The sequence below is a fragment of the Catharus ustulatus genome, chromosome 31 (assembly GCF_009819885.2).
Source record: "Catharus ustulatus isolate bCatUst1 chromosome 31, bCatUst1.pri.v2, whole genome shotgun sequence".
Lineage (NCBI taxonomy): Eukaryota > Metazoa > Chordata > Aves > Passeriformes > Turdidae > Catharus > Catharus ustulatus.
This window is the reverse complement of record NC_046251.1, coordinates 3530336-3553437: the sequence shown is the minus strand read 5'-3', so window position 1 is coordinate 3553437 and position 23102 is coordinate 3530336. Positions and strand designations below refer to the sequence as shown.

The following is a 23102-nucleotide window of genomic DNA, read 5'->3' as shown; positions in this document are numbered from 1 at the left end:
TTATGATACTGTATCCGCTATCACCTGCTCTATGCCCAGACATGGGTCTGCAGTATTTAAGCTAGGCCATGGGGAAGCTGCAGGAGCTGGAGGAATTCTTTCAGCGTGGTTTCACAAATCTCCCCATGGGGAGGGAATGCCATCTTCAGAGCACACACCCCATTCAGGACATTTCTGCCAAAATTGTCTCAAATCGAGACTGGTCAAGGAAAGTGATTCCCAGGGAGCACCCAGTGAGATAGGTGCAACTCTCCCCCTGTGGCAGGATGTCCCCCCTCCTCTCTAGCCCAGTAAGCTTGTCTGCTGTGTCCTTCAGCTGGTGCATGTGGGTGAGATAACCCAGGTCAGACAGTGAGTTATCTCTGGCACCAAGGAGATGAGACTTTTGGCTTACAGGGACCATGCCTTGCCTTGAAAGCCAGATGTAGAGAGATAAGCCAGGAATCCTTGGTTGAAAAGGCACTACTTTACAACTACAAAAGGAACACAAGTTTTCACAGAGGCAGAAGTCTCCTACACACTCCCTGGAAATGTGTAGGACTCCTCTCCAAACCTTGGGCACATCTTCATGGTTACTTTTCTGGAAACTGAGATCAAAGGATCTCATGTATGCCCATCTATGGGCAACTGGATGGCAAGATACATTGATACATTGCTGCTCAGCACCCCAGTGGAAATTGTTCTTCTTGCGGGTGAACAAGTTGAGAGCGCTCACAATCTGACTGTACTCGGGAATGTGCATTCTCCAAAAGCCTAAGGCACCTAGGAAAGCTTGTGTTTCCTTCTTGCTGGTTGGTGGAGACATCGCGGTGATCTTATTGCTCACCTCACTGGGGATCTGGCGTTGTCCATCTTGGCACTTTACTCCCCGGAGCTGGATCTCTCGGGCAGGTCCTTTGACTTTGCTCTTTTTAATGGCGAAGCCGGCTCCCAGCCGAATCTGGATGATCTTTTTTCTCCTTTCCCAAATACCTCCACTGCCGTGTTGTCCCACACAGTGATGTCATCGATGTATTGCAGGTGTTCTGGAGCTTCACCCTTTTCCAGTGCAGCCTGGATCAGTCCATGGCAGATGGTGGGGCTGTGTTTCCACCCCTGGGGCAGTCGGTTCCAAGTGTACTGCACACCCCTCCTGGTGAAAGCAAACTGAGACCTGCACTCTGCTGTCAGAGGAATGGAGAAAAATGCATTGGCAATGTCAATGGTGGCATACCACCTTGCTGCCTTGGACTCCAACTCGTACTGGAGCTCCAGCATGTCCTGCAGGCAGCGCTCAGCGGTGGAGTCACTTTGTTGAATGCACGATAGTCCACAGTCAATCTCCATTCCCCATCAGACTTGTGCACAGGCCAGATGGGGCTGTTGAAGGGTGAGTGGGTTTTGCTGACCACTCCTTGGCTCTCCAGCTCACAGATCATCTTGTGGATGGGGATCACGGCATCTCGATTCATCCGGTACTGCTGGCGGTGCACTGTTGAGGTGAAAATTGGCACTTGTTTCTCTTCCACCTTCAGGAGTCCCACTGCAGATGGGTTTTCTGACAGTCCAGGCAAGGTGTTCAACTGCTTAATGCCCTCTACTGCTACAGCAGCTATTCCAAAAGCCCACCTGTATCCCTTTTGGTCTTTGTAATAGCCACTCTGGAGGAAGTCTATGCCTGGAATACATGGAGCCTCTGGGCCAGTCACAACTGGATGTTTTTGCGACCCCTTCCCAGTCAGGCTCACCTCAGCCTCCAGCAAAGTCAAGTCCTGCAATCCCCCCAACACCCCAACAATGGAAACAGCTTCTTCCCCCACATGTCCTGATGGTATCATGTTATACTGTGCACCAGTATCAACTAATGCTCTCTGTTTTTGTGACTCTGATGTGCCAGGCCATCAGATCTACACCGTCCAATAGACCATGTTATCCCATGCCTCTCCCTGGCTAGAGACAGGGCCCCTCTAGGCCTGGCTATTATTTCCTTCCTGGGCATACATAGCAGAGGTTCCTTCAAGTGGGTCTGACAGATTATCCTCCTTTCTGTAATACCCTGCACCTTGATTATGGGAGGTTGAGGCTACCTTCAGTTTAGCAGAACTCCCTTGTTTAGTGCTTCCCTCCCTGAGCTGACGCACCTGTGCTGCCAGGACAGAAGTGGGTTTCCCATCCCATTTTCCATGTCTTCCCCATGGTCACGCAAGAAGAACCACAGGTCAGATCGTGGGGTGTACCCTCTCTCCCTAGCTGGGGTCGTCGGACTCTAACTTTGGGGCCTGTGACTCACACTGGTGTTGCACTGATTTTCCTCATCTCCTCTCTCATCCCTCTCATCTCCTCTTCAAACTTCTCTTTGAGTTCTTTAACCACATCAGAGACATGAGCTTGCATTGGGGCATTGATTATGCTCTCAAAATTTTTGAGCTTGTTAGCAACAGAACCCACTGTCTCTTTGTTGCTATTGGCATTAATTGTTGCAATGAAGGTGGTGTATTGAGATGGCCCCAGGTTTGCCAGATTCCACAGCATCTGCCCTGTTCTCCTGACCTTGTCAGGGTCATTGTCATGCTGTCCAACCCTCCCAAAGAGCACCTGCAGTACGGCCACTTCTCTCAGCTGTTGGATCCCTTCCTCAAGGGTCTTCAAGTGCAGATTATGGTGGTGGTCCTGCATTCTCTCTCTGTGGACGAACCTCTCTCTTACACTCATTAAAAGCTGCTCCCAGAGGGAAGGGGGGACCTGTCTCTCTTACCTGATTCACACCTGAATCCTGGCTCAAAGGTTCCAAATTCCTTGCCTCAGTACCATCCAGTTGCACACCTATACCCATAAGGTCCCAGACCCGAAGTAACCAAGTTGCAAAAGCCTCCTGGCCCCATCATACAATGTCTTTTCGCAGGTTACGGAGATTTTCATGCGACAGGGACTCGGTGATGATCTCAACCTCTGGTTTCACTGGGGGGACTGCTGCTGGCTGTGACTGCCCTTGTGGTTTAGTTGGAACCTGGACAGATGTAAGGTTTGTAGGGTCCACTGCAGCATCGTTGGATTCTCTCTCTTTAGGGCAGGAGGATTGTAGGAGAGTACAGGTGGTGATGGTGGGCAGGATGGTCGGGACAAACGGAGAGAACTCCATAGGCAGGTCTTGGAAATTGTGTTTATTGCAAAAGGGCGTGGGTAAAGAGGGCCCAGCCAGGAGCTGCCAGTTGCAGTTTGGAGCAGGGCAGAAGGAAAGTGGGGGGTGTAGTAAGATTCTAGAGGACTAAGGGCTAAGAGGTAAGAGGATGGTAAGGGAGGGAAGTAAGAGGTAAGAGCAGGAAGTAAGAGTGAAGTTCCCGTTACAATACAATAAATCTTCTTCTGTGTTGAGTATTCTAATTTCCACTAACCAACCTAATACAAGATACAAATCCTATAGCATTTCCATACAGCCTATAAGAATCATTACATTACCATACTATGTTACACTTCAAAATACAGTAATTTCATGATTATAAGCCACAGCATTTTGACTAAAATTTTAGTCCCAACCTGGAAGTGCAGCTGATAATCCGGAGCAGCCAATATATGATCAAAAGTTCAGAAATTTGCCAACCCGGAAGTACGAGTCCGCAGCAGCCCCAAGCAGAGCCGAGCCCGCCCCGCTCCAAGTGCAACCAGGGCCTCCCCTTGGGGCCGCAGGGCAGCGGGGCTGGGGCCGGTCATGGTGGGCGAGGGGGGAGCTAAGCAAGGTCGGCGCAGCTCCCCAGCATCTGCGGGGCCATCGAACCAGGCTGGGGCAGCTCCCCAGCGGCGGCAGGGAGGCCGAGCTGGGCCGGGGCCGTTTCCCAGCAATAGTGGGGAAGGGGGCAGCCGAACCGAGCTGGGGCAGGGCAACTCCCCAGTGGCAGCGGGGGAACTGGATGGGGCCGCACGGCCCTGAGCTGAGCCAGTAAACCCCGCGATCCCGCAATTCTGTTACTAATTGGCAGCTTTGTGAAAGTTGCACGTGGATCCTTGCTGCAAACGAAAGTGTGGCTTGTAATCCAGTCTGACTCATATATGGAGGAAGAACAAAACGTTGCCGACACCTCGGAAGTGCAGCTTATAATGAGGTGTGGCTTGTAATTGTGGAATTACTGTACTCTTTGGACCCCTTCTGCCAAGCTAGCAGGGTCTTCTCTGGCCTTTGGACCTGCACTCCAGCAGAAGGCATTGTTCTATCAAGGGAGGATTACTTTCGGCCGGCCAACCTATTGTCTTCTAGTTATTTAGTAACTAAGGTTTGGTAGCTCAAAGGTGGCTTTCATTTCCATCTCACTTATGGTTTCCATATTCTCAGGATCTTTTGCTAGGCTATCATATTTAGAAGATTTTCCTGATTCATCTTTCCTAACAGGGGAGGGTTTCTCACCAGCTGGGGAAAGGTACTCCTTCAGAATCTGGCCCATCTCACGTATCTCTTCACTAGAACCCCCACCCACTCCGGGTGGCTCCTTTCTGAGGTGGGCTGTGGAAAGGGTCAGGCTCTGGGGCAGCATCCCTTGTTTCTAGGGTAGGTATCAGAGTGGTTATCCAAGCCAATATCCCCTTATCTCTGAATGTTAAATAGAACAAGCCTATCAGTAACACCAGCGATGGTATGATATCATTAGCACTTAGAGGAGATTTGAACCCTTCAAAAACTGGTAGGGTAGACCCAAAAAACTGGGTGAAGTGTTGGGAGAAAATTTCCCCTGGTGTCATTCCGTCACAGTAGGCACCATTTTTAAAATAACCAAAAATATACAATGAGTGTGTGATCGCCGTGATTGCCCTGAATCCATGTACCCGCCTTCCAAAGGAAGTTAAAAGTCCATTAATTCCTCACCTTATTAACCCATAATGCAAACTGAATAACAACCACAGTAGCCTTAGTTATAGGGCCCATGTTTAGATAAGGGCTGCAAATGGGAGAAATACAGCCACAACCAAGTGCTACCCAAACCAGGGTAAGCTAGATCACATATTGACACCTAGTGGGATTTCTGTATCAGCGCACAAAAAATTAGGTTACTCAAGAACTGTTATTCCTTTTATGTCTCGATGCCCTCTTAGCCCACTTTGGGCACCAAAATCTGTCCTAGTTTGGAGGACAGGTGTCTGCTAAGAAAGGCAGGAGCCTCTCTTTAGAATGGAGAATGTAAACCCCCTCCCTCCAAATTATTATAATTTTGAAATCAAGGGGCTCTCAGGCAAAGATATGGGAATTAGGAATACCAGTTCTTTACTAAGAAATATTAAAATAGAAATACAGTACTACAAAGAACAAACCCCAAACACTGACACCCCGTCAGTCAGGGTGCTGGTAGCAGTCTGATTAAATGGTGGCTACAGTCCTCTTGCAGTGATAGAGGTGGTTCAGTTGGAGCAGTGGTCCTCTAGAGGGTGAAATTTCCCTCTGAAGGTCCAGTGGTGATGTGGAGAAGTCCGGTTTTCCTCGGAAAATCCATGTCCATGGACCTCCTTGACCTGCATGCAGCTTTCCTCCAGGGCCTTGCCTTGCCTAGCCCTTCCTGTTTCTGCCTGGTCTACCCGTCACTGGGCTTACCTTCCTATGCCCAGCCTTGCTTAGAACTTCTGGGCCTTCTCTTGCCAGTGAGGAAACAGCAAAGCCTGACAATGTAGAAAATTCCTGGGAAGCATGGAAGAACTTAGATTACACAAAATCTAAGAATAGGAATGCCGTCCTGTTTCTTCAAAGCTTGCAAATCTTATGAATACTAACAAACTGTCAGGCCAACAAATTTATTACAGGCCTGCAACCCAGTTGTGTGCAAAGGACTGAACAAAGGTTCTTACACTAAATGTGTAAGTTCTGTCTTCAATCTACAACAAACAGATTCATTTTGCTCTCAGCTTGTGAGTCTCACATTCATACACTGCGCTTGACTACCTCTCCATTTGCTGTCCTCTCACTGCTCTGGCCTTGCCAGCCTCTCCCTTGACTTGCCCACAGTTGCTCACACCTGGCTTGCATTGCCTTGCCTGCATGGGAAGCAAGGCAAAGAATGGTAGGCAAGGCAAAGCAAAGCAAGGAAGTCGTAGGCAGGGCAAGGCAAGGCAGACACAGGCAAGGGAAATAACAAAGGTTAAAAAACTAGGGGAAAGCTAGGCAAGGTACTGAAGGCAAGACCGAGTGAGTCAGAGGGCCTGTCCTTGGGAAGCAGAGGACACAGTGCCAGAGTTGGTGGGACAGATGTTAAGGTACCAAGGGGAGGAATAGTCCAGCAAGACATTTCTGTCCTATGTAGGAGCATTCTGTGCTCTATGCAAGAGCAGTTGTTGGACGTATGCAATACTGCAGGTGGTATGCAACTTTCACTTGGTAAGATCCTCTGTGAGAATGGCAATGCTTTTTCATAGAAAGGAAAGCACAAAGCCCCGGTGTTTCATGTGTGGATAAGAAGCTCCCTAATGCAAGTCAAACTTCCTGTCCTGGCAACTTTCTGTCCTGGCGTATTTGGTGTTGGAGCACTGCCTCAATGTGTACAATTATGGAGTCAGTGTCATTCTTTGGAAGGTGGTTTCCTGAAAATTTTAATTTGGCATGTGGTTTCCCATTCTCATAGGGGCCTTCTTGAAATTCTGGCAGCACACGTCCTTTGGACAAGGTAAGCAGCTACGCTGAGTCTTGGTGTGCAGCAGATCTAGTGCCCTGGGCAGGTAATGCTCAGTTACAGTGTTCTGGCACCTTGGTGTGGGATCAGTCCCCAGATGGTTTGCATTTTGGAGGAGGGGATGCCATTCCTTTTGAGATGGGCTTCTAGATCCTCTCTTTGGAAAAAATAAGCAAATTTAGATGCACATCGTGGGTGCTCTTTAGTGAATTGGAATGTTTTTCCCAAAAGGCAGTTGTCTGGGTTGGAGCTGTTGAACTGTCAGTGGGAATGCAGGCGCCAAGCTGTTGAGCTTTTTTGTCCTGGTAGCTTTAGAGTGTGAGCAGTCCCTGGTGCCGTTCTGTTTGGATCCTGACTCTGTGAGACTGAAGGCTTAGGCTGTTCCCTAGAGCTGAGAAGGAAAGCCAGGTGTGTGCTCGCAGTTTGAGGGGTGCAGCTGAAATTGTAGGCAGCGAGATCTTTCTCACCTGGCACTTTCGTGAGCTCTGGTTTTGCCAGATGCTTTCAAGTTGGCGGCTGGACTCTGAGAGAGTGAAGAGATTTTTTAGGGCAATGGAGTTCGTGTTTTCCTTCGAGTGTGGTGCAAAGAAAAGTATGCATTTGGTAGAGGAAGGTCGGGGAAATCTTTTTGCACTGGCGCTGTAGATTTGAGAGCAGGGACGTTTTGCAGCTTGACTCTGCACTGCCTGGGCGTTTCGAGCTGGGCTTGGCACAAGTCTTTCTATTGTGAGTTGACAGCGCCATGGTGGGGTTGTTTTGATGAGCGCCGACAATGCCCAGGAGAAAGCCGAGACCTTTCCTGGCCCGTTTCCACTCGTGTGGGAGCAGTGCAGGAAAGAGCTCTGCAGTGGATCCTGGCTCTTGGAGACGGACAGAATGTGCTCCTGCATGCAGCAGGGAAGGAGGAGGAATCGTTTCATTGTTGGCTGTGCACTTTATAGGCTGCAAAAGAAAAGGCAATTCCAGTATTGCCTCTTTGTTTTACCACTTCTTCTGTGTGATCAGCTGCTCAACGTGCAATTCACACCAACTGAACTGCATCAAACTCCCTGGACATACACACTTTCCCTCTAATTCTATGTATCTATCTCACCCTCTCACTCTCACTCACCCAAACACCTTCCAAACATCCAGCAGTTGCTCCCAAAGAAGTTTGAGAACACAGAGCCAATGTTGGCCTTCATCTTCCCTTTGCCCTCTTGAAACTAGACCAATCTACGGATTCGCACTTTCTGTCTCAACTCTCTCTCTATATTGCATCATCGCATTTTCCTAAGGTGACAGAGTCCATTGCTACAGGAAAGCATTTCCAGCTGCAGTTCAGACTGGGAGATTTGCCAGGAGAGAAAGCATTTTCTGACCTTCCCTCTTCCCTGGGAAACCTGATATTCGCAGCACAATCACCTTCACACACCTTTAGTGTTACTGAGTCTAAGCAGATGGATCTCACAGAGAAAGAAGTGTCAGGACAGAAGACATTCCTAAGGGTACTCCTTTCTCCTAGCAGCCTTTAAACTGCACCCAGCATACTGGCACTATGCAGTGTCCTTCTGACATATATGTGCCATCATATTTTCCCACTCCTGCAGGTCTTTTTCCAACATCCAGCAGCTGCTGCCTTATAAAAAGCCCTAGAAGAAAAGGGCAGTGCTGAGCTGCACCTTCCCCTTGTCATCTGCATCAAACTTGCCACTGCACTCTGGACTTCTCTTCTCCACTGCATCTACCATCGTGTTCTCTGGATCTCAGAGTCTAATGTTAAATGGGATTGTTTTCCCCTAGGGCTTGGATAAGAATATGTGCCAGCACGAATACCTTTTGTTGCACTTCCTCTTTTATGACTGCAAACTTGAATTTTGCAGGCAAGCAAGTGCGCAGCCATGCTCCTCTTCCAGCCCATACACTTCACATGCAAGCCCTGTGCTCTGTGGCTTCATTCTACTCCTTAGGTAACTTCACGCCCTTTCATTCTCCCAGAGTGCAAAACATCCATCTACTTCTCTCAAAGAACACACTGTGCTGGCACAGAAGCAGTCTAGTGCACTGCTACTGTCAAAACACACCTGGGCCATGCACTTTCCTTCTCACTTCTATGTACCATTACATTCTGTCTCTCTTGCAGCATGAATATGAAAACAAATTTTTCACAGTGACGAAAGATATATTCGTTCCACAAATGGAATGCTCTTTCCTATTCCATCATATGAACTGCAGTCTCACTCTGCTGCTATGCAATTTTCTGCTCGACTTCAAGCAAGGTCATGGAAATTTCAGATTTGCAGAGACCAACGTGTTCATGTCCTTTCCAACAAAAAGTGATCGGCACAAGAAGTAGGTGGACGGTTTGTCCTCTGGGAGAATGAAAAGGCATGATGCTTCATGATGCTTCAGAACGCTGAGAACAAACCTGTGGAGCACTGTGGTCGTGTGTGCAGGGCACGCAGGCTGCGAGAGGAGAGTTACTGCCACTGGATTGCCTGCCAAAATCAAGTTATAAGGGGGAAGGTGGGCGGCACTACCTGTGCTCATACATATTCCAATGTGAGCCCTATGTGGAAACAATCCCATTTAGCTTTAGATGTCAAGATTCAAAACCTTTGATGTCAGAAGATGCTGGAAGGGTAAGTACATAGTGCAGAAGTGTGTTTGGTGTGGCGGACATGCAGCAAGGGGAAGGTGCAGCCCAGCACTGGCTTTTTCTTCTAGAGCCTCATTGATGGCAGCAGCTTCTGGACTTTGGCAAAAGAGCTGCGAGAGTGAAAAATGTGATGGCACATCTATTTGAGGAGGAAGGTGCAGAGCTGCAGTGTGTTGTGTGCAGTTTAAGGGCTGCTTAGAGAAGCGAGTGACTTAGGAATGCTTTCTGTTTAATGCTTACTTCTCTCTGGAGCTATAGCTGCTTGGAGCAGATGTGAAACCCTGAAGGTGTATGAAAGTGCGTATCTGCAGGCTGTGTGGGGGAGTTCAGTGTGGCAATATACAGGTTGAAGCAGCAAGAGTATTCTCAGCTGACTCTGACTGTGAACGAGCTGCTGCTGGACTTTTGCAATGTGGTGCACTACCCACACATGAAAGAAGCTCTCGGCTTCATTCTTCACCTTATGTGATCTGGACAGAGCTGAAGCCCAGGGATGGCATTCAGCTTTGCTGCTTTTCAGTGTCTGTACTGCACACATCCACAGTGTGCTCTCTATGGCTTTTCCTCAGCTGTGAGGCCAATCATACTCTGTGTTTCTCAGAGTTCAAACTGTCCTTGGAGCTCTCGCTCAGCCAAATGTGCCCGGAGAGAAGCACTTGCTGCATTAATTTTTCTATGTCCAAGACCTCAAACACAGCACCACAGTCTGGGCGATGAGCAGGGAACATGAAGAACATGTTTTCCTCCTGGCACATTTTTCTGTGCAAGATGTCTCTCCAGACCTTTGGTCCTTGTGAGTCTGTAATGTGTATGGTGAGACTTGCAGCTGAGAAGGACGCTGCAGAGAGCACGGCAATCTGACAGTGCTTTGCAGGCTGTAAAGGAAAGAGGACTGCCCCTTGATCAATGTGGTCCAAATACAAGTTTCCATGGGCCAGTGGAAGCTCTGGGCAAGCTCGTTGTCCTGGCACAATTTATGTGTGAGACCTAAAGAAAAGTAAAGTGAGGAACAGACTGAAAAGTAAAGTGAGAAGCAAAATAAGAAATAGCATGAAAAGCCAGACAAAATAAGAAATGAGAAGGAAGGAAAAATTGAAGAGAAGGAAGACACCCATCATGGTGTCCCTATCCCCATCCATGTGTTCTGCCCCCACCCAGGTGTCCTGATCCCCATCCAGGTGTCCCTGTCTCCGTGCCCACCCCTCTTCCCCCTCACACCATGTGCTCCCTGCGGTGCCTCCGGAGCTGGCCAGGGTTCCAGAAAGTGTCCCCGCACTCGGGGCACAGGTGGGGCCGCTCTCGGCCGTGGGTACGGTGGTGTCGCCGCAGGTTGGAGCTGACACTGAAGCTCTTCCCGCATTCCCCACATCTGTATGGCCGCTCCCCACTGTGCATCCGCCGGTGCTGCACCAGCGCCGAGCTCTCCCCAAAGCGCTTCCCGCAGTCCTGGCAGCCGAACGGCTTCTCCCCGGTGTGGATGCGCTGGTGTGTGCCCAGGTTGGAATTCTGGCTGAAGCCCTTCCCGCAGGCGCTGCAGGTGAATGGTCGCTCCCCAGTGTGGGTGGTGCGGTGCCGCACCAGGTCCGAGCTCGGGCTAAAGCCTTTCCCACACTCCCCACAGATAGTGGGGTGCAGCCCGGCCCCCTGTGCCCTCAGCAGCTCCTTCAGGGGGCTTGGTCCCCTCACAGGGGGCCTGGGGGGCTTCTGGCATGGCCGGGCCGGGCTGGGATAGGCTGTGGGAGAGGTGGCTGGGCACCAGTGGGTTCGGGCAGGGACAGCGGCATGGGGGCCCTTGGCACCTGCCCCATCCCATCAGCACCTGCCCCAGTTCCTCTGTTCCTTCCCATCCCTACCTGCCCCATCCCACTGACACCTGCCCTTTCCAACCGGCACCTACGCCAGGCCCTCTGTCCCATGCTGGTCCCACTGATTCCTTCATCCTTCTGCCCATTTTCTATCCTCTTTTCCCCTTCCTTGTCCCATCCTTATCTGCTCCATTTCCTCTTCCCATTCTCCCCCACTTCATCTTCTCCATCCCCTCTGAGCCTTCTTCATCCCTTCTCCCTCTGCCCCATCCGTGCTGCCATTTCCCCATCCCTTCTCACCCTTACCAAACCCTTTTGCATCTTCTCCATCCCTTTTCCCCCTTCCCCATCCCTGTTGCCACCCCCTCCCTCCCCTTTCCCACCCCCATCCCTATCATATTCCACAGCCAGAGTTCAGCTCCTCGCAGCCCCCTCATTGCCACTCAGACAAGGGGCTGGGATTGGGGTGCAATGGGGGCCGGGGACTGGAACAGAGATGGAGTGTCACCCAGGGGTGACCCCAAATTCCCCCTGAAAACCAGGGATGCATTTGGGGTACCCAGAAACTCCCCTGCACACCAAAATCAGGACACTCTCATCCCATGGGTTTGGGGCAACCCTGCACCCCAACACTGGGACATCCCCATCATGTGAGATTGGGACATTCTTACACCCCAAAATCAGGGCACCCCCATTCCATGGGATTGGGACATTGCTGCACCCCAGTATTGGGGCACTCCCATGCCATGAGATTAGAACCCTGCAGCCCCAAATGAGGTGATATTGACCCTGAACTCTGGGATTGTGGTGCTGCCATATCCTGGGATCAGGGCACCCCCATAGCCTGGGATTGGGGTACCCCATTCCATGTGAATGGGATATTCCTGTACCCCTACACTGGGACACCCCACTCCATGTGAGTGAGATATCGCTGCACCCAGGACTGGGGTATCCCTGAGCTGTGGCATCAGGGCACCATCTTGCCCTGGAACTGGGACCATGCCCTGGGAACAGGGCACCCCACACCATAGGAATAGGACAACCAAGCCCACATTCCCAGAATTCCAATATTGTGGGATTGGGGAACCCCAATACTTCAGGATCAAGAAATGCCATTGCATGGGACTGGGACACCCCCACATCCCTGGGACACCCTCAGACCCTGGAATTGGTGCCACAGGAATGTGACACCCCCATATCCTGGGGCACGGGAAAAGGGAATATCTTGGAAGGGGGGTACCCCACACAATGGGAACAGGACACTCTCACATCTCTCTGTCCCCCAGCGGGGGAGGACCTGGAATTCAGGTACCCCTGTGCCATGGGAATGGGCCACCCTGGCATTCCTAGGATTCCTTTACTCTGGGATGGGGTCACCTGCATACTCTGGATTGGGGTCCCATCACACCATGGGACCACAACCCCTCCACATCCCTGGGACCCCCCGGGACCCGGGACTCTCCCTCAGGTTTGAGGTCTCCCTGTACCACGGGGGCATGGTTTCCCCATATTGCAGGGCCCCAGGGGACCCCCAAAAACGCTCCCCTCTCCCCTCTGCAATTCCAGGGAGCCTCCTCAGAACTTCCTACCGTGACCAGAGGCCTCTTTTGGGAGAGCTAGGGTGGTCTCACCTGTGGGGGGAACCTCGAGCAGAGGGACGTTCCGAGGATCCGGGGGGTCAGGGGGGCCTTGGGGGGCCGACACCCCGCCCCGTCCATTGTCGCCGTCACCCAGATGGGAGGACCCTACCCGGGGGGAGAGAGGGGCAGGGAGAGAACTGGGGTGAGCCGAGGACACCCCAAGGGGGATTCGCTGCTGCCCCCAGGGGAGGGATCCCGCCTGACCCCAACCCCTTCCGCGCCCCTCCTGATGCTGGGGACACACACACACACAGTGACATGACGTCACCATCCTCGTCCCATCCCACAGCCCCTCCCATTCCCCCCAAGGAGGATCCCCGAAATTCCTCTGCCCCCCCCCGCACCGCAGCCATCACAGGGAGCTCTGGGAAGGGGAAGCGAAAAAGAAAAGGATAAGGGGGGACGAGGGTGAGCTGCTCAGTCTCAGTTCGGAGGGGATGTCCCCAGTTGTCACTCACTGCTGTTGGGAAGCACGGGGGGCTCAGGGATCGGACGAGGGTGGGCGGAGGGAAGGGCTCCAGTGCCTCCGTGTCCCCCCAATCCGCCCAGGGCGATCCCCCCAAACCGACCCCCGGGGGAGCCCACCCCCAAAAAAACAAGTGTGCGGAACAATAAGGACCCTCCCACCATCGGTGGTGGGATGGACCTGGGGGAGTCGAGGGAGGGGTGGCCAGGTCTGTCTGCTTTGGGAGAACACGGCGGGGACTCTTTGGGGAGCTTGCCGTTCGGGGACGCTGAGGGGTTTGGGGGATACACGGGAATGTGGGGGCGACTGAGGGATTGGGGGGTTGGACGATACTGGGGTGACTGCAGACACTGGGGGATAGTGGATTTCTGGGGGAACTGAGAGATTGGGGGATACTGGGGTGTCAGAGATAATGGAGAGAATGGGGAACTGGAGGATTCTATGGGGCCTGGGGGAGCTGGGGAATACTGGGGGAATTCAGGAATACTAGGGGGACTGGGGAAGCTGGGGAACTGGGGGATGCAGGTGGGCCTGTGGGGTACTGGAGGATGCTGGAGGACTGGAGGGTGCTGGGGGATACTGGAGGGACTGAGGAATTGCAGGGACTAATGAGGGGTTACTGGGGGTTACAGGAGGGAACGGGGGGAAGCGAGGGGCTGGAGGGCACTGGGGGGACGGGACCATTGGGAGGACTTGGAGGACTGGGGGTACCAGGGGATTGGGGGTTAATGGGAAGATTGGGGAACTGGGGGATACTGGGGGTTTCAGAGGCTGGGGGTTACCAGAGGGACTGAGAGATTGGGGGCACTGGGATTACTGGAAGTGACGGAAAGACTGAGGGTATGGAGGATTATTGGGGGTTACCGGGGGCACTTGGGGCACTCGGGGCAGGGCACTGCTCCCCAGACTCACTCCCCGCACCCCCAAAGCGCCGCTGGAGCTCCCAAAGGACCCCCGGACCCCGCTCGGGCCGGGCCCCGCCCCACCGAACCGAGCCCCGCCCCCGTTGCCATGGCAGCCGCTGTGGCGGGAGCGGAGGCCACGCCCCGGCCGGACCCCGCCCCGCTCCCAGCGCGGAACCGCCGTGACGGGAGAGGAGCGCGGTGAGAGCGGGGCGGGGGCACAACGGGCGGCTTGGGGGGAGAACCGGGCGGGTCTGGGCTGGAGAGGCACCGAGGGCACCGCGAGATCGTGGGGCCGCAACAAAGGGCACTGGCCACACGGCGGGGACATCGGGAGGGACATGGGTGGGAGCCAGGACAAAGTGGCGGCACTGGGGTCACACTGTGGGTCCCAGGCGCAGGGAAGGATGGGGGAGCACTGGGGGGACCCAGCCCCAGGGTAGAGGTGGCACTGGGGTGACACTCGGGAGTCTCATGGTAGGGTGGGGTGCGCTAGGGGGACACTGGGAAGGCTCAGCCCCAGAACAGGGTGGGGGGACCGGGGGCACCAGGAAAGCCCTCGTGCTGGGCGGTGACCCATTTGCCCCAATTTGTGGATCATAGGGCGACCCCCTTTCTACCCCCACCGCGAATTTTTGGGGCCCAGGAGTGGCCCCCTTTTCCCCCACTTTTTGGGCTGCATGGTGACCCCTCTCTCTCAACCTTTGTGTCCCAGGAGTGACCCCATTTCCCTGCGGGATTTTCTGTCCCGATGGCAAAGGACGAGCGAACGACGCTGCTGGAGGTGCACCTGGCGCTCTCGGAGGAGCAGTTCCATAGTGTGAAGTTCCTGCTAGAAGGGAAAATTCCTGCTGGGCTTCTGCTCCCGGCATCACGCCCCGAGTTGTGCCGGCTCCTCCTGCAGCGCTTCCCGGGGAATTCCCTGCATGTGACCGCCGGGATCCTGCGGCAGCTCGGCCGGCTCGACCTCATCCAGCGCTTCCAGCTGCCCCTGGAGGAGCAAATCCCGGAGGAAGCTCCCTGGGAACCGAATGGGGACACCTCGAATGTGAACGGGGTCCCCACTTCAGGATGTCGTCCTGGTGGGATTCCACCTCCACCGGTGAATCCCCGGCGCTTGACGGAGAAGGATTTGATGCAAATCGCCCAAAGATTGGGAAAAGAGTGGCAGGAAGTGGGAATTCTGCATCTAGGGCTGGAGCGGAGCCGGCTGGAGCAGATCCAGGAGGAAAATCCTGGCAATCCTGTCCTGTGGAATTTCGAGATGCTGCGAGAGTGGCGTCGGAGGGAGCGACAGGAGGCCACAGTGTCCCAGCTGCGATCCTGCCTTGAGCACGCCCGGCTTGATCCTGGAATCCTTGACTTCCTCCAGAGCCTCCAGGGAGAATGAGGGACCCCCAAACCCCATTTTGGGAGGGAAGGGGATGTGATAGCAAATTAATATAGAATTGGGACCATTAAATGCTGCTTTATTCCATGAGTGTGGAATTTTGATATCAAGTGCCAAGAACTTTCATCTTTATTCCTGATTTAAAGATTCCAGAATGAAGTCTAGGCTCTGCTCCACTTCCCCAGGGATGGAGGCAGCTGGTTTTGTGTACCCTCCCAAAAGCTTTTCCAGTGTTAACCCTTGGAAGATCCCCTTCCATACAAATTCGAACCTCTGGAACTTCAAGAAGTCATGAGAATGTCAGGAGAGTCACAAGGCCACTACATCCTGATCCCAGAATACACAACCTCCTCTGGAGCTTCCAGGGGAGTTGAGGGACCCCCTACACCCCAAGCCCCATTTTATGGGGTGGGGTTATATCAAACTATTATCAGATCAGGACGATTAAAAGCTGTTTTATTTTTATTCTGTAAGTGTGGATATTTGGGGTAATTTCTGATTTTTGGATGTGGGGAGGAAATCAAGGCTCTGCTCCTATTCCTCAGGGATGGGGGGCAGGTTTTGGAGTCTTTCATGGGGGTTTTGGGGAATGCTCACAGATCCCTTCCCAATTCCTGGATCTCATCCAGGAAGAAGTCCAGGTCCCGGCGGGTGACAGCAGGATTGGTGATGATCTGCCGGAAGAAGTTGACTCGGGATCCATGGGGTTGGTATCCCACCATCATGGAGCCCCTCCGCATCATCTTTTCCTTGATGGCTGGGGCCACCTAGGGGGAAAAATCATGTTGGGAGGATTTTGTTTTTATGTTTAGGTCATTTTTTTGGGCTTTGAAGGGCTGTTGGGGGGCAGAATTTGGAATTCTCACCTTTCCCAGTTTGTCCCAGAATTCTGGGGAGCTGTGCTGGCCCCTCAGACTGGGTGGGATGAACCAGAAGCAGAGGTTGAGGAATTCTGGCTGTGGGGAGAGGAAGGAGATCATGGCCATTCACCCAATTCCCAGAATCTGATGGGGATTCAGACCTCCAGGAATTCAGCCACGTGTATTTAATTGTCTGGGATTAGAACCTGTAGGATTTAATCCTCCAGGATTTAAGCCTCCAAAATTGAAATTTCCAGGATAATTTAAAACTCCAGGATTATTTAAATCTCTGGGATTTAAATTCCAGGATTTAAATCTTCAGGGTTTCAACCTCTGGGGTTAATCCTCAGGGATTCAAACCTGTGGAGAATGGTTTATAACCTCCAGGATTTAAACCTCTGGACTTCCAATCCCAGGATTTCAGACTCTGGCATTTAAACCTCTGGGATTTGTCCTAGGGATTTAAACCTCTAAGACTTAGACTTCTGAGACTATGCAAACCTCTGAGATTTCAAACCTCTGGAATTTAAACCTTGGGCATTCAAACCTTTGGGATTAATCCCCTGGCAGTTAAACCTCCAGGATTATTTAAACCTGTGGCATTCCAACCTCCTGGATTCTCAGGAGTCCACATCCCTCCCCCAACTCACATTCCAGCATCATCCCTACCTCCATCACCAACTGGAATCCTTCCCTCCTCTTCACCTGCTCCAACAGATACCTGGGGGGAACAAAGTGCTGAAGCCCAGTTTGGGAGGGTGGAGGGTCCCTCCGATGCCAGGGCTCACCGAGTGGCGGCGAACGCCCGCTCCACACGCCGTGCCAGCCCCCGGGTCCCCACGGCTTTCCAGAGGATCCAGAGCTTGAGGCCGTCGGCGCGGCGGCCGCACTGGGGGCTCTTGTCCCCTGTGTCCAGGGACACGTCGTAGAACTTGTCCCGCTGGAACAGGTATGTGGCCCCCATGCCATGGCAGCGCTGCAGGAGCCCCTGGGAGGGACAGGGGGCACCCAAAATTAATGAGGGAGCCCAGGGAGGCGTCCCAGGAGCAGGAATTTGGGATGGAGAGCACCTACGGAGCTGTCACGGAGCAGGAATGCTGAGCACTGCAATCCCACCATTAACAGCTTGTGGGGGTTCCAGGTCACCGAGTCAGCTCTGGTGGGGGGCAACAGCAGAGCTTAGGGGGCCCTGTGGGGAAAAGGGGATCCCCAACAATTCGGAGGGGGAGGGGTGGGAGCCTTTTGCGGGGACAGGGGGAGGGACATACCTGTGGATGCCAGCAAGGAGGTGACGGAGTTGGGGAGAGAGGAGGGCGCTGCCCCCCCATGCTGCCTGCAGGGAAAGGGGGATCAGTGCCCACAGGGAGACCCTTGGCCCTCCCCAAACCAGGGACCCCCCTGAACTCACATCCACGTGCAGCCACAGCCCGTGGCGGGCACAGACGTCGGCAATGGCGTCCAGCGGGTCGAAGCTGCCCAGGACAGTGGTGCCACTTGTGGCACACACAAAGAGGGGCTCCGAGCCCTGGGGGGGAATAGGGAGGTGCCTGGGCATGTTGGGGGTGCCAGGGCATGGAAGGGGGTAGAAGGTAGCGGGGGGCACAGGGGGTTGAAGGTGGCCAGGATGGTGGCACAGATAAAGAAGGGGATCCATGTCCTGGGTGGGTATTTGAGGGAGCTTTGGGAGGGGTTGGGATCTGACAGGAGTTGAGGGGGATTTGCAGAGGATGTGAGGGGTTTTGGGGGGGACCTGAGGAGACTTGAGGGGGATTTGGGGAGAGGGGACAGGGGGACACAGAGGGTTGAGGGTGCCCGGGATGGTGGCACAAACAAAGAAGGGGCTCTGAGTCCCGAGGGAGCATTTGGGCAAGCTTTGGGGGTGATTAGGAGGTAATCTGGAGAATCTGGGAATCTGGTCTTTGTTGATCTAGGAAGGCTTGGGGGGGATTTGGAAGACAGGGGACAGGGGAGCACAGAGGGTCAAAGCTGGCCAGGATGGTGGCACAGAAAAAGAAGGGCCTCTGAGCCCTGGGTAGGCATCTGGGGGCACTTTGAGGAGGCTCAGGAAGTAGATTGGATGGGTTGGAGGATACAGAGGGACATTGGGTGTGCAGGAAAGGGGGTTCAGAGGACTTTGGGGCAGACAGGGGACTTGAAGGGGGACAGGAGGCCTGGGGAGGACAGGGGACATTGAGTGCATTGGAGGGCTGAAAGGACAGTGTGGGGGGTATTGAAGGAGATTCAGGTTATTTGGGGGGACATTGGGGAGATTTGGGGAGATATTGGGGGACATGGGGGGTTTTTGTTTAAGGGCTTTGGGAACATTGGAGAGGCTTTGGGGACTTAGAGGGAGACATAGACTTTGAGGGAGCTTTGGGAACACTGGGAAAGCCATTGGGGATACTGGAGAGACATTGGGGAGTTTGGGTGGCTTTGGGGAAATCAGGGTGCAGCCTCTCCCAACCTCAGCTTTCACCCTCTGGATCTCCTTCTCCAGCTCTTCTGGGATCATCTTCCCCCTGAGGAGAAGGGACAGGGATGGAGACACGGAGGGACTCCCTGACCTGGGGCCCCCCAGGACCTCCCAGCACCTACCTCTCGTCTGTCCGCACCAGGTGAACGTTGTCTGTGCCAATTCCCAGGAGAGCAGCTCCTTTTAGGATGGAATAATGGCTCTGGGCAGGAAAATAGGACTAGGATTGGGGGGACCCCAGGAACCAGATTGTGGGTAACCTCAGAGACCAGACTTGGGGTGACCCCCAATTTTGGGTAATCTCAGGGACCAGACTTGGGGTGACCCCACAGATCAGATTTCAGGGTGACCCCAGGAACCAGACTTGGGGTGATCCCATGGGCCAGATTTTGGGGTGAGTCCATGGATCAGGTTTAGGGCAACCTCCAGGATCAGCTTTGGGGTGACACCAGGATCAGGCTTTGGGGTGACACCAGGATCAGGTTTTGTGGGTATCCCAGGGATCAGGTTTTGGGATGACCTCAGGATCAGGTTTGGGGTGACTCCAGAATAAGGTTTGGAATGATCCCATGGATCAGAATTGGGATAACCCTGAGGATAAGGTTTTGGGGTGATCCCGAGTCCGCCACTTCTACCTCCTGGGATGCAAACAGGCCCAGGCGAGGCAGGTCCCAGTTCCCTCTGCTCCGGCTCTCTGGGAAACGCTGGAATCGCGCCACGTTCATGGCCAACATGTTGGACATAGAGCCCCCTGCCCAGGGACAGGGACGTCTGTGTCACCCCTGGGGCACCATGGACAGGCTGCCAGGGGAGAGGGGGGACAGGGATAACCCTCAGGAGGAGTCTGGGATACCAGGAGCGAAGATCCCGTCACCGCTGCTCCACCCCACGAGCTCCCGGAGCTTGGCCAGGACCTGCTCTTCCATCAGCAGCAGCACCGGGGCCACCTCGTATGTGTATCTGGAAGGGCCCAGCAGGAGTGGGAGGGTTCCCCTCACCCTGAAACCTCAGAACCCCAAACACCTTCCCCCAGAGCCTCAGCACCCACAACTCTCCCCCAGCAATGCCCACTGCATCAGCACCAGCACTGGGGGCACATCAGGGGAGTCAGGACAGGGCTTTGGAGGGTCTTCTCTCATTTGGGCTCCTCAACACCCCCAAAACCCTCCCTTCAAACCTCAGCACCTCAAAATCCCCCCGCAGCACCTCCCACTCCATCAGCACCAGGGGCTCCTTGCAGGTGGATCTGGGGAAGGGCGGGTCACATCAGGTTTTTGGGAGGGTCCCCCCACCCGCCAGCCCAGGGGTATCAGAGGCTCACGGGGTTGTGTTGAGGGTCTCGGTGAGGAAACGCCCGGCAAGGGCATGGTGGTCCAGCCCTGAGAAAAGCTGGTTGAAGAACCGGGGGTGACCTGGGGGGACACGGGGACATGGAGGGGTCAGGGGAGGACATGGCAGGGACAGAGAGAGATATGGAAGGTGATGGGGGAAATGGGGAGGGCACATGAAAGGGTTGGGGATGGCACTTGGGAAGGTAAGGGAAGGACCTGGGAGGTTCACAGGGGACATGGGGGGACATAAGGAGATTGGGGAGATTGGCAGGGGAGGACATGGAGGGCAGAGTAGGGGGGGTGGGAGGAAATGGGAAAACTGGGGGGCAGAGGGGATATAGGGGAATCAGAGGTGACACAGGAGGGACAGGGAGGGACATGGGAGAATTGGGGGTGGGTAGGGAAGGAACAGAAGGAATATGAGGGAACATGAGGAGTTGGGGGGACATGGGGGAGGTCAGGGAGTGGATGTGGAGGGGAAAGGGGGGACATGGAGGCGGTCAAGGGAGACGCATGGAGGGGACGACAAGGCTTGACAACGGGAGGCACCAGGGGCCGCTGGGGCTGAACCAGGATCTGCTGGGCTAAAGTGAGAGGCGCCGTGCCAAACTGGGAGTTTGTGCAGGGCTAAACTGGGAGGCACTGGGCCTGCCCTGGGGCTGTACTCCTGTGCACTGGTGCGCACTGGTGTGCACCGGGAGCGCACCCGTGCGGACGCTGAGGCGCAGCACGTCCCGGCAGCGCTGCAGGAGCCGCTCCTGCCCCTCCCCGTCGTTCCGCAGCTCCAGATCCAGCAGCTCCCGCAGCTCCTGCGGCTCCTTCCAGTCACACACCTGGGAATGCACTGGGAATGACTGGGAGGGACTGGGAATGGGCTGGGAATGGCATTGAGAATGGGACTGGGAGTGGAAACAAGATTGGGAATGGGAATGGGACTGGCACCGCAACTGCAAACAGAATGAGGAATGGGAATGAGAATGGGGCTGCAAGTGGGATCATAAATGGGACTGGAAATGGAAACAGACTGGGAATGAGACTGGAAATGAGAATGGGACTGCAACTGGGATTTTACCCAGTCTCAGTCCCAATACCAATCCTGTTTTGAGTATAAAATAGGGAATGGGACTGGGAATGGGAACAGGACTGGAAATGGGACTGAGAATGGGATTGGAAATTGGACTTGTATTAGGACCAGGATTGGGAATGGGAGTGGAACTGGGATTCAGAATGGGAATGGGACCAGGAAAGGAGCAATACTGTGACCCACACCCCCTTCCATGGGAATGACTGGGAATGAAAATGGGACTGGGAATGAAAATGGGACTGGGACAGGGAGACACTGGGGACCCCACCCCCTCCTAGGGGGCTCCTTCCAGTCACACACCTGTGGCAACAGGAATGGGATCGGGACTGAGATTGGGATAGGAAACGGGAATGGGATGGGTGGGATTGGGGACCCCCACCCTCCCAGATGCTCTGGTGTCCCAACCTTCTGTGTCACGTCCGTGCCCTTCCGCACGCCCTCCTCCAGCAGGACCTGGAACACTTCCTGAAGGAATTCCTCCCCAGCAGCGATGTCCAGGCCGGGAACATCCAATGGGATGCTGTCCCAAATCCCAGAGGGCTCAGCCATGGCAGGACAACACAGGGAGACCCTAAAATGGAACAGGAGGGACCCTGAAGGCAGAAAGTGATGGGATGGGGGATCCCAGGATGAGCTTCTCCTGGAAGGAGATAATCCTTGGACAAAGTGATCCCGGTTTTCCTGGCATAAGGTGGTCCCAGAAACAGGTGATTGTGGGATAAGGATCTCCTGGAATAAGGTTCTCTCAGGATGAAATTCTCCTGGGATAAGGTGATTCCAAAATTATGTTCATCTGGAATGAGGTAATTCTGGGATAAGATGATCACAAAATTAGGGTTTCTCTGGGGATCAGGCTCTGTGGACCCGGGTGTTCCCAGCTCCTCTCACCTCTGCCAGCTGGAATTTTCCGGGATGAGGTGACCCTGGGACCAGGTGATCCCAGAATTAGGTGCTCCCAGGAGAAGCTTTTCTTGGGATCAGGCTCTTCTGGATCAGGCTCTCCCAGCTCCTCTCTCTCCCTTCCCCAGGATGGAATTTTCCTCTAGTCACGTCACCAAGGGGCAAGGAGCAAAGTTCAGGATTCAGGAAGGGTTCTGAGGACAGGGGGAAGGGTCAGGACTGTGTGCCTGGATCCGTGGAAAGAGAGAAGAGTGCTGACCCCATACGTCCTCCCATTCCCAGTGCCCTCACAACCCATTCCCAAGGTCCTCACACCTATTCCCATTGTCCCCCCTGTCCCTAGTGTAACCCCCAACGCCTAGTGTATCCCCCTAATGTCCCCCCATCATTCCCAGTTTGCATCCCCACTCATGTTTGGTATGCCCCTTGTCCCCATTGTCCCCACACCCATTCACAGTGCCCTTCATTCCCAGTGTCCCCCCCAGTCCCAGTGCTTCATTTCCAGTATCCCACTCAATTCCCAGACGAAATGGGGAGGTCCAGTACCTGCCCTGGCGGTTTGGGGGGGGGGGTGGGTGGCAATAAAGGGGGACAGAGGAAAGGGGGGGACCAGCCCCAAAAGGGAGCACGGGGGAGACCCCACAGGGAGGGGTCATAGTGAGGGGGTCCCCAAGGGTGGGGCAGCGGGGGAGAGGATTGTAGGGGGGGAGGGTGTCGGTGTCGGTCCCGCTCCCGGGAGAGGCCGGGGGAGTTGGGGGTGGGGTCGGGCCGAAGTCGGTCCTGGTCTCGGTGAGTCAGGAGGGATCGAGGGGGTGGCTCTCTCTCCTGGGGGTGGGTCAGGGAAGGTCGGGGGCTCTCGGAGGGGGTCCAGGCCGTGCCGTTGCCGTGGCAACTGCCCTCACCCACGATGGCGGCGCAGCGCTTGGCGTCACGCCGCCGCTTTGCGCATGCGCAGGACAGCTTTCACTTCCGCCCGGCCCCGACAGCCCCGGA

At 54.3% G+C, this 23102-nt stretch overlaps 3 protein-coding genes across 7 annotated transcripts; 1 reads left to right on the top strand and 2 right to left on the bottom strand.

Annotated features, from left to right (window-relative positions):
* Positions 1–9879: 9879 nt before the first annotated feature.
* LOC117008985 (zinc finger protein 696-like) lies at positions 9880–14402 on the bottom strand. Its single transcript, XM_033083130.1, has 3 exons — positions 14156–14402; positions 12695–12808; positions 9880–10991 (listed from the first exon to the last, which is right to left on the bottom strand). Exons 1-3 carry the CDS (start codon positions 14400–14402, stop codon positions 10471–10473), a joined length of 882 nt encoding a protein of 293 aa, XP_032939021.1. The 3' UTR covers positions 9880–10470.
* LOC117008999 lies at positions 14185–15926 on the top strand. The gene is made up of 2 exons (XM_033083152.1): positions 14185–14272; positions 14787–15926. The coding sequence occupies exon 2, from the start codon at positions 14823–14825 to the stop codon at positions 15459–15461; it is 639 nt and encodes a 212-aa protein (XP_032939043.1). The 5' UTR covers positions 14185–14272; positions 14787–14822; the 3' UTR covers positions 15462–15926.
* Positions 15901–23100, bottom strand: CSAD (cysteine sulfinic acid decarboxylase). 5 transcript variants are annotated; one of them, XM_033083145.1, is made up of 16 exons: positions 23012–23100; positions 22098–22303; positions 21615–21780; positions 20832–20958; positions 20116–20206; positions 19648–19754; positions 19430–19545; positions 18917–18996; positions 18786–18840; positions 17730–17846; positions 17590–17654; positions 17396–17477; positions 17110–17309; positions 16991–17042; positions 16328–16417; positions 15901–16228 (listed from the first exon to the last, which is right to left on the bottom strand). In XM_033083145.1, exons 3-16 carry the CDS (start codon positions 21756–21758, stop codon positions 16055–16057), a joined length of 1500 nt encoding a protein of 499 aa, XP_032939036.1. In that variant the 5' UTR covers positions 21759–21780; positions 22098–22303; positions 23012–23100; the 3' UTR covers positions 15901–16054. The 5 variants fall into 5 exon arrangements, with proteins under 5 accessions (XP_032939036.1, XP_032939034.1, XP_032939035.1 ...); XM_033083143.1 differs by having other exon boundaries at positions 22098–22336; positions 23012–23052; XM_033083144.2 differs by lacking the exon at positions 23012–23100 and adding an exon at positions 22656–22993 and having other exon boundaries at positions 22098–22336.
* Between the last annotated feature and the right edge of the window lie 2 nt (positions 23101–23102).

Excerpts from the sequence above, each read along its gene's own strand:
- LOC117008999 (XM_033083152.1), top strand. The coding sequence starts at position 14,823 with ATGGCAAAGGACGAGCGAACGACGCTGCTGGAGGTGCACCTGGCGCTC.
- LOC117008985 (XM_033083130.1), bottom strand. The coding sequence starts at position 14,402 with ATGTCCCCGCCGTGTGGCCAGTGCCCTTTGTTGCGGCCCCACGATCTC. Across the intron at positions 12,809-14,155 it reads CGGGGGCGGGGCTCGGTTCG|GGTCCTCCCATCTGGGTGAC; the intron begins GTGGGGCGGGGC and ends CCCCCCGGGTAG. Across the intron at positions 10,992-12,694 it reads GCTCGAGGTTCCCCCCACAG|CCTATCCCAGCCCGGCCCGG; the intron begins GTGAGACCACCC and ends CCTCTCCCACAG.
- CSAD (XM_033083145.1), bottom strand. The coding sequence starts at position 21,758 with ATGGCTGAGCCCTCTGGGATTTGGGACAGCATCCCATTGGATGTTCCC. Across the intron at positions 17,847-18,785 it reads TCCAGAGGGTGAAAGCTGAG|GGCTCGGAGCCCCTCTTTGT; the intron begins GTTGGGAGAGGC and ends ATTCCCCCCCAG. Across the intron at positions 17,043-17,109 it reads CGGGCGTTCGCCGCCACTCG|GTATCTGTTGGAGCAGGTGA; the intron begins GTGAGCCCTGGC and ends TGTTCCCCCCAG.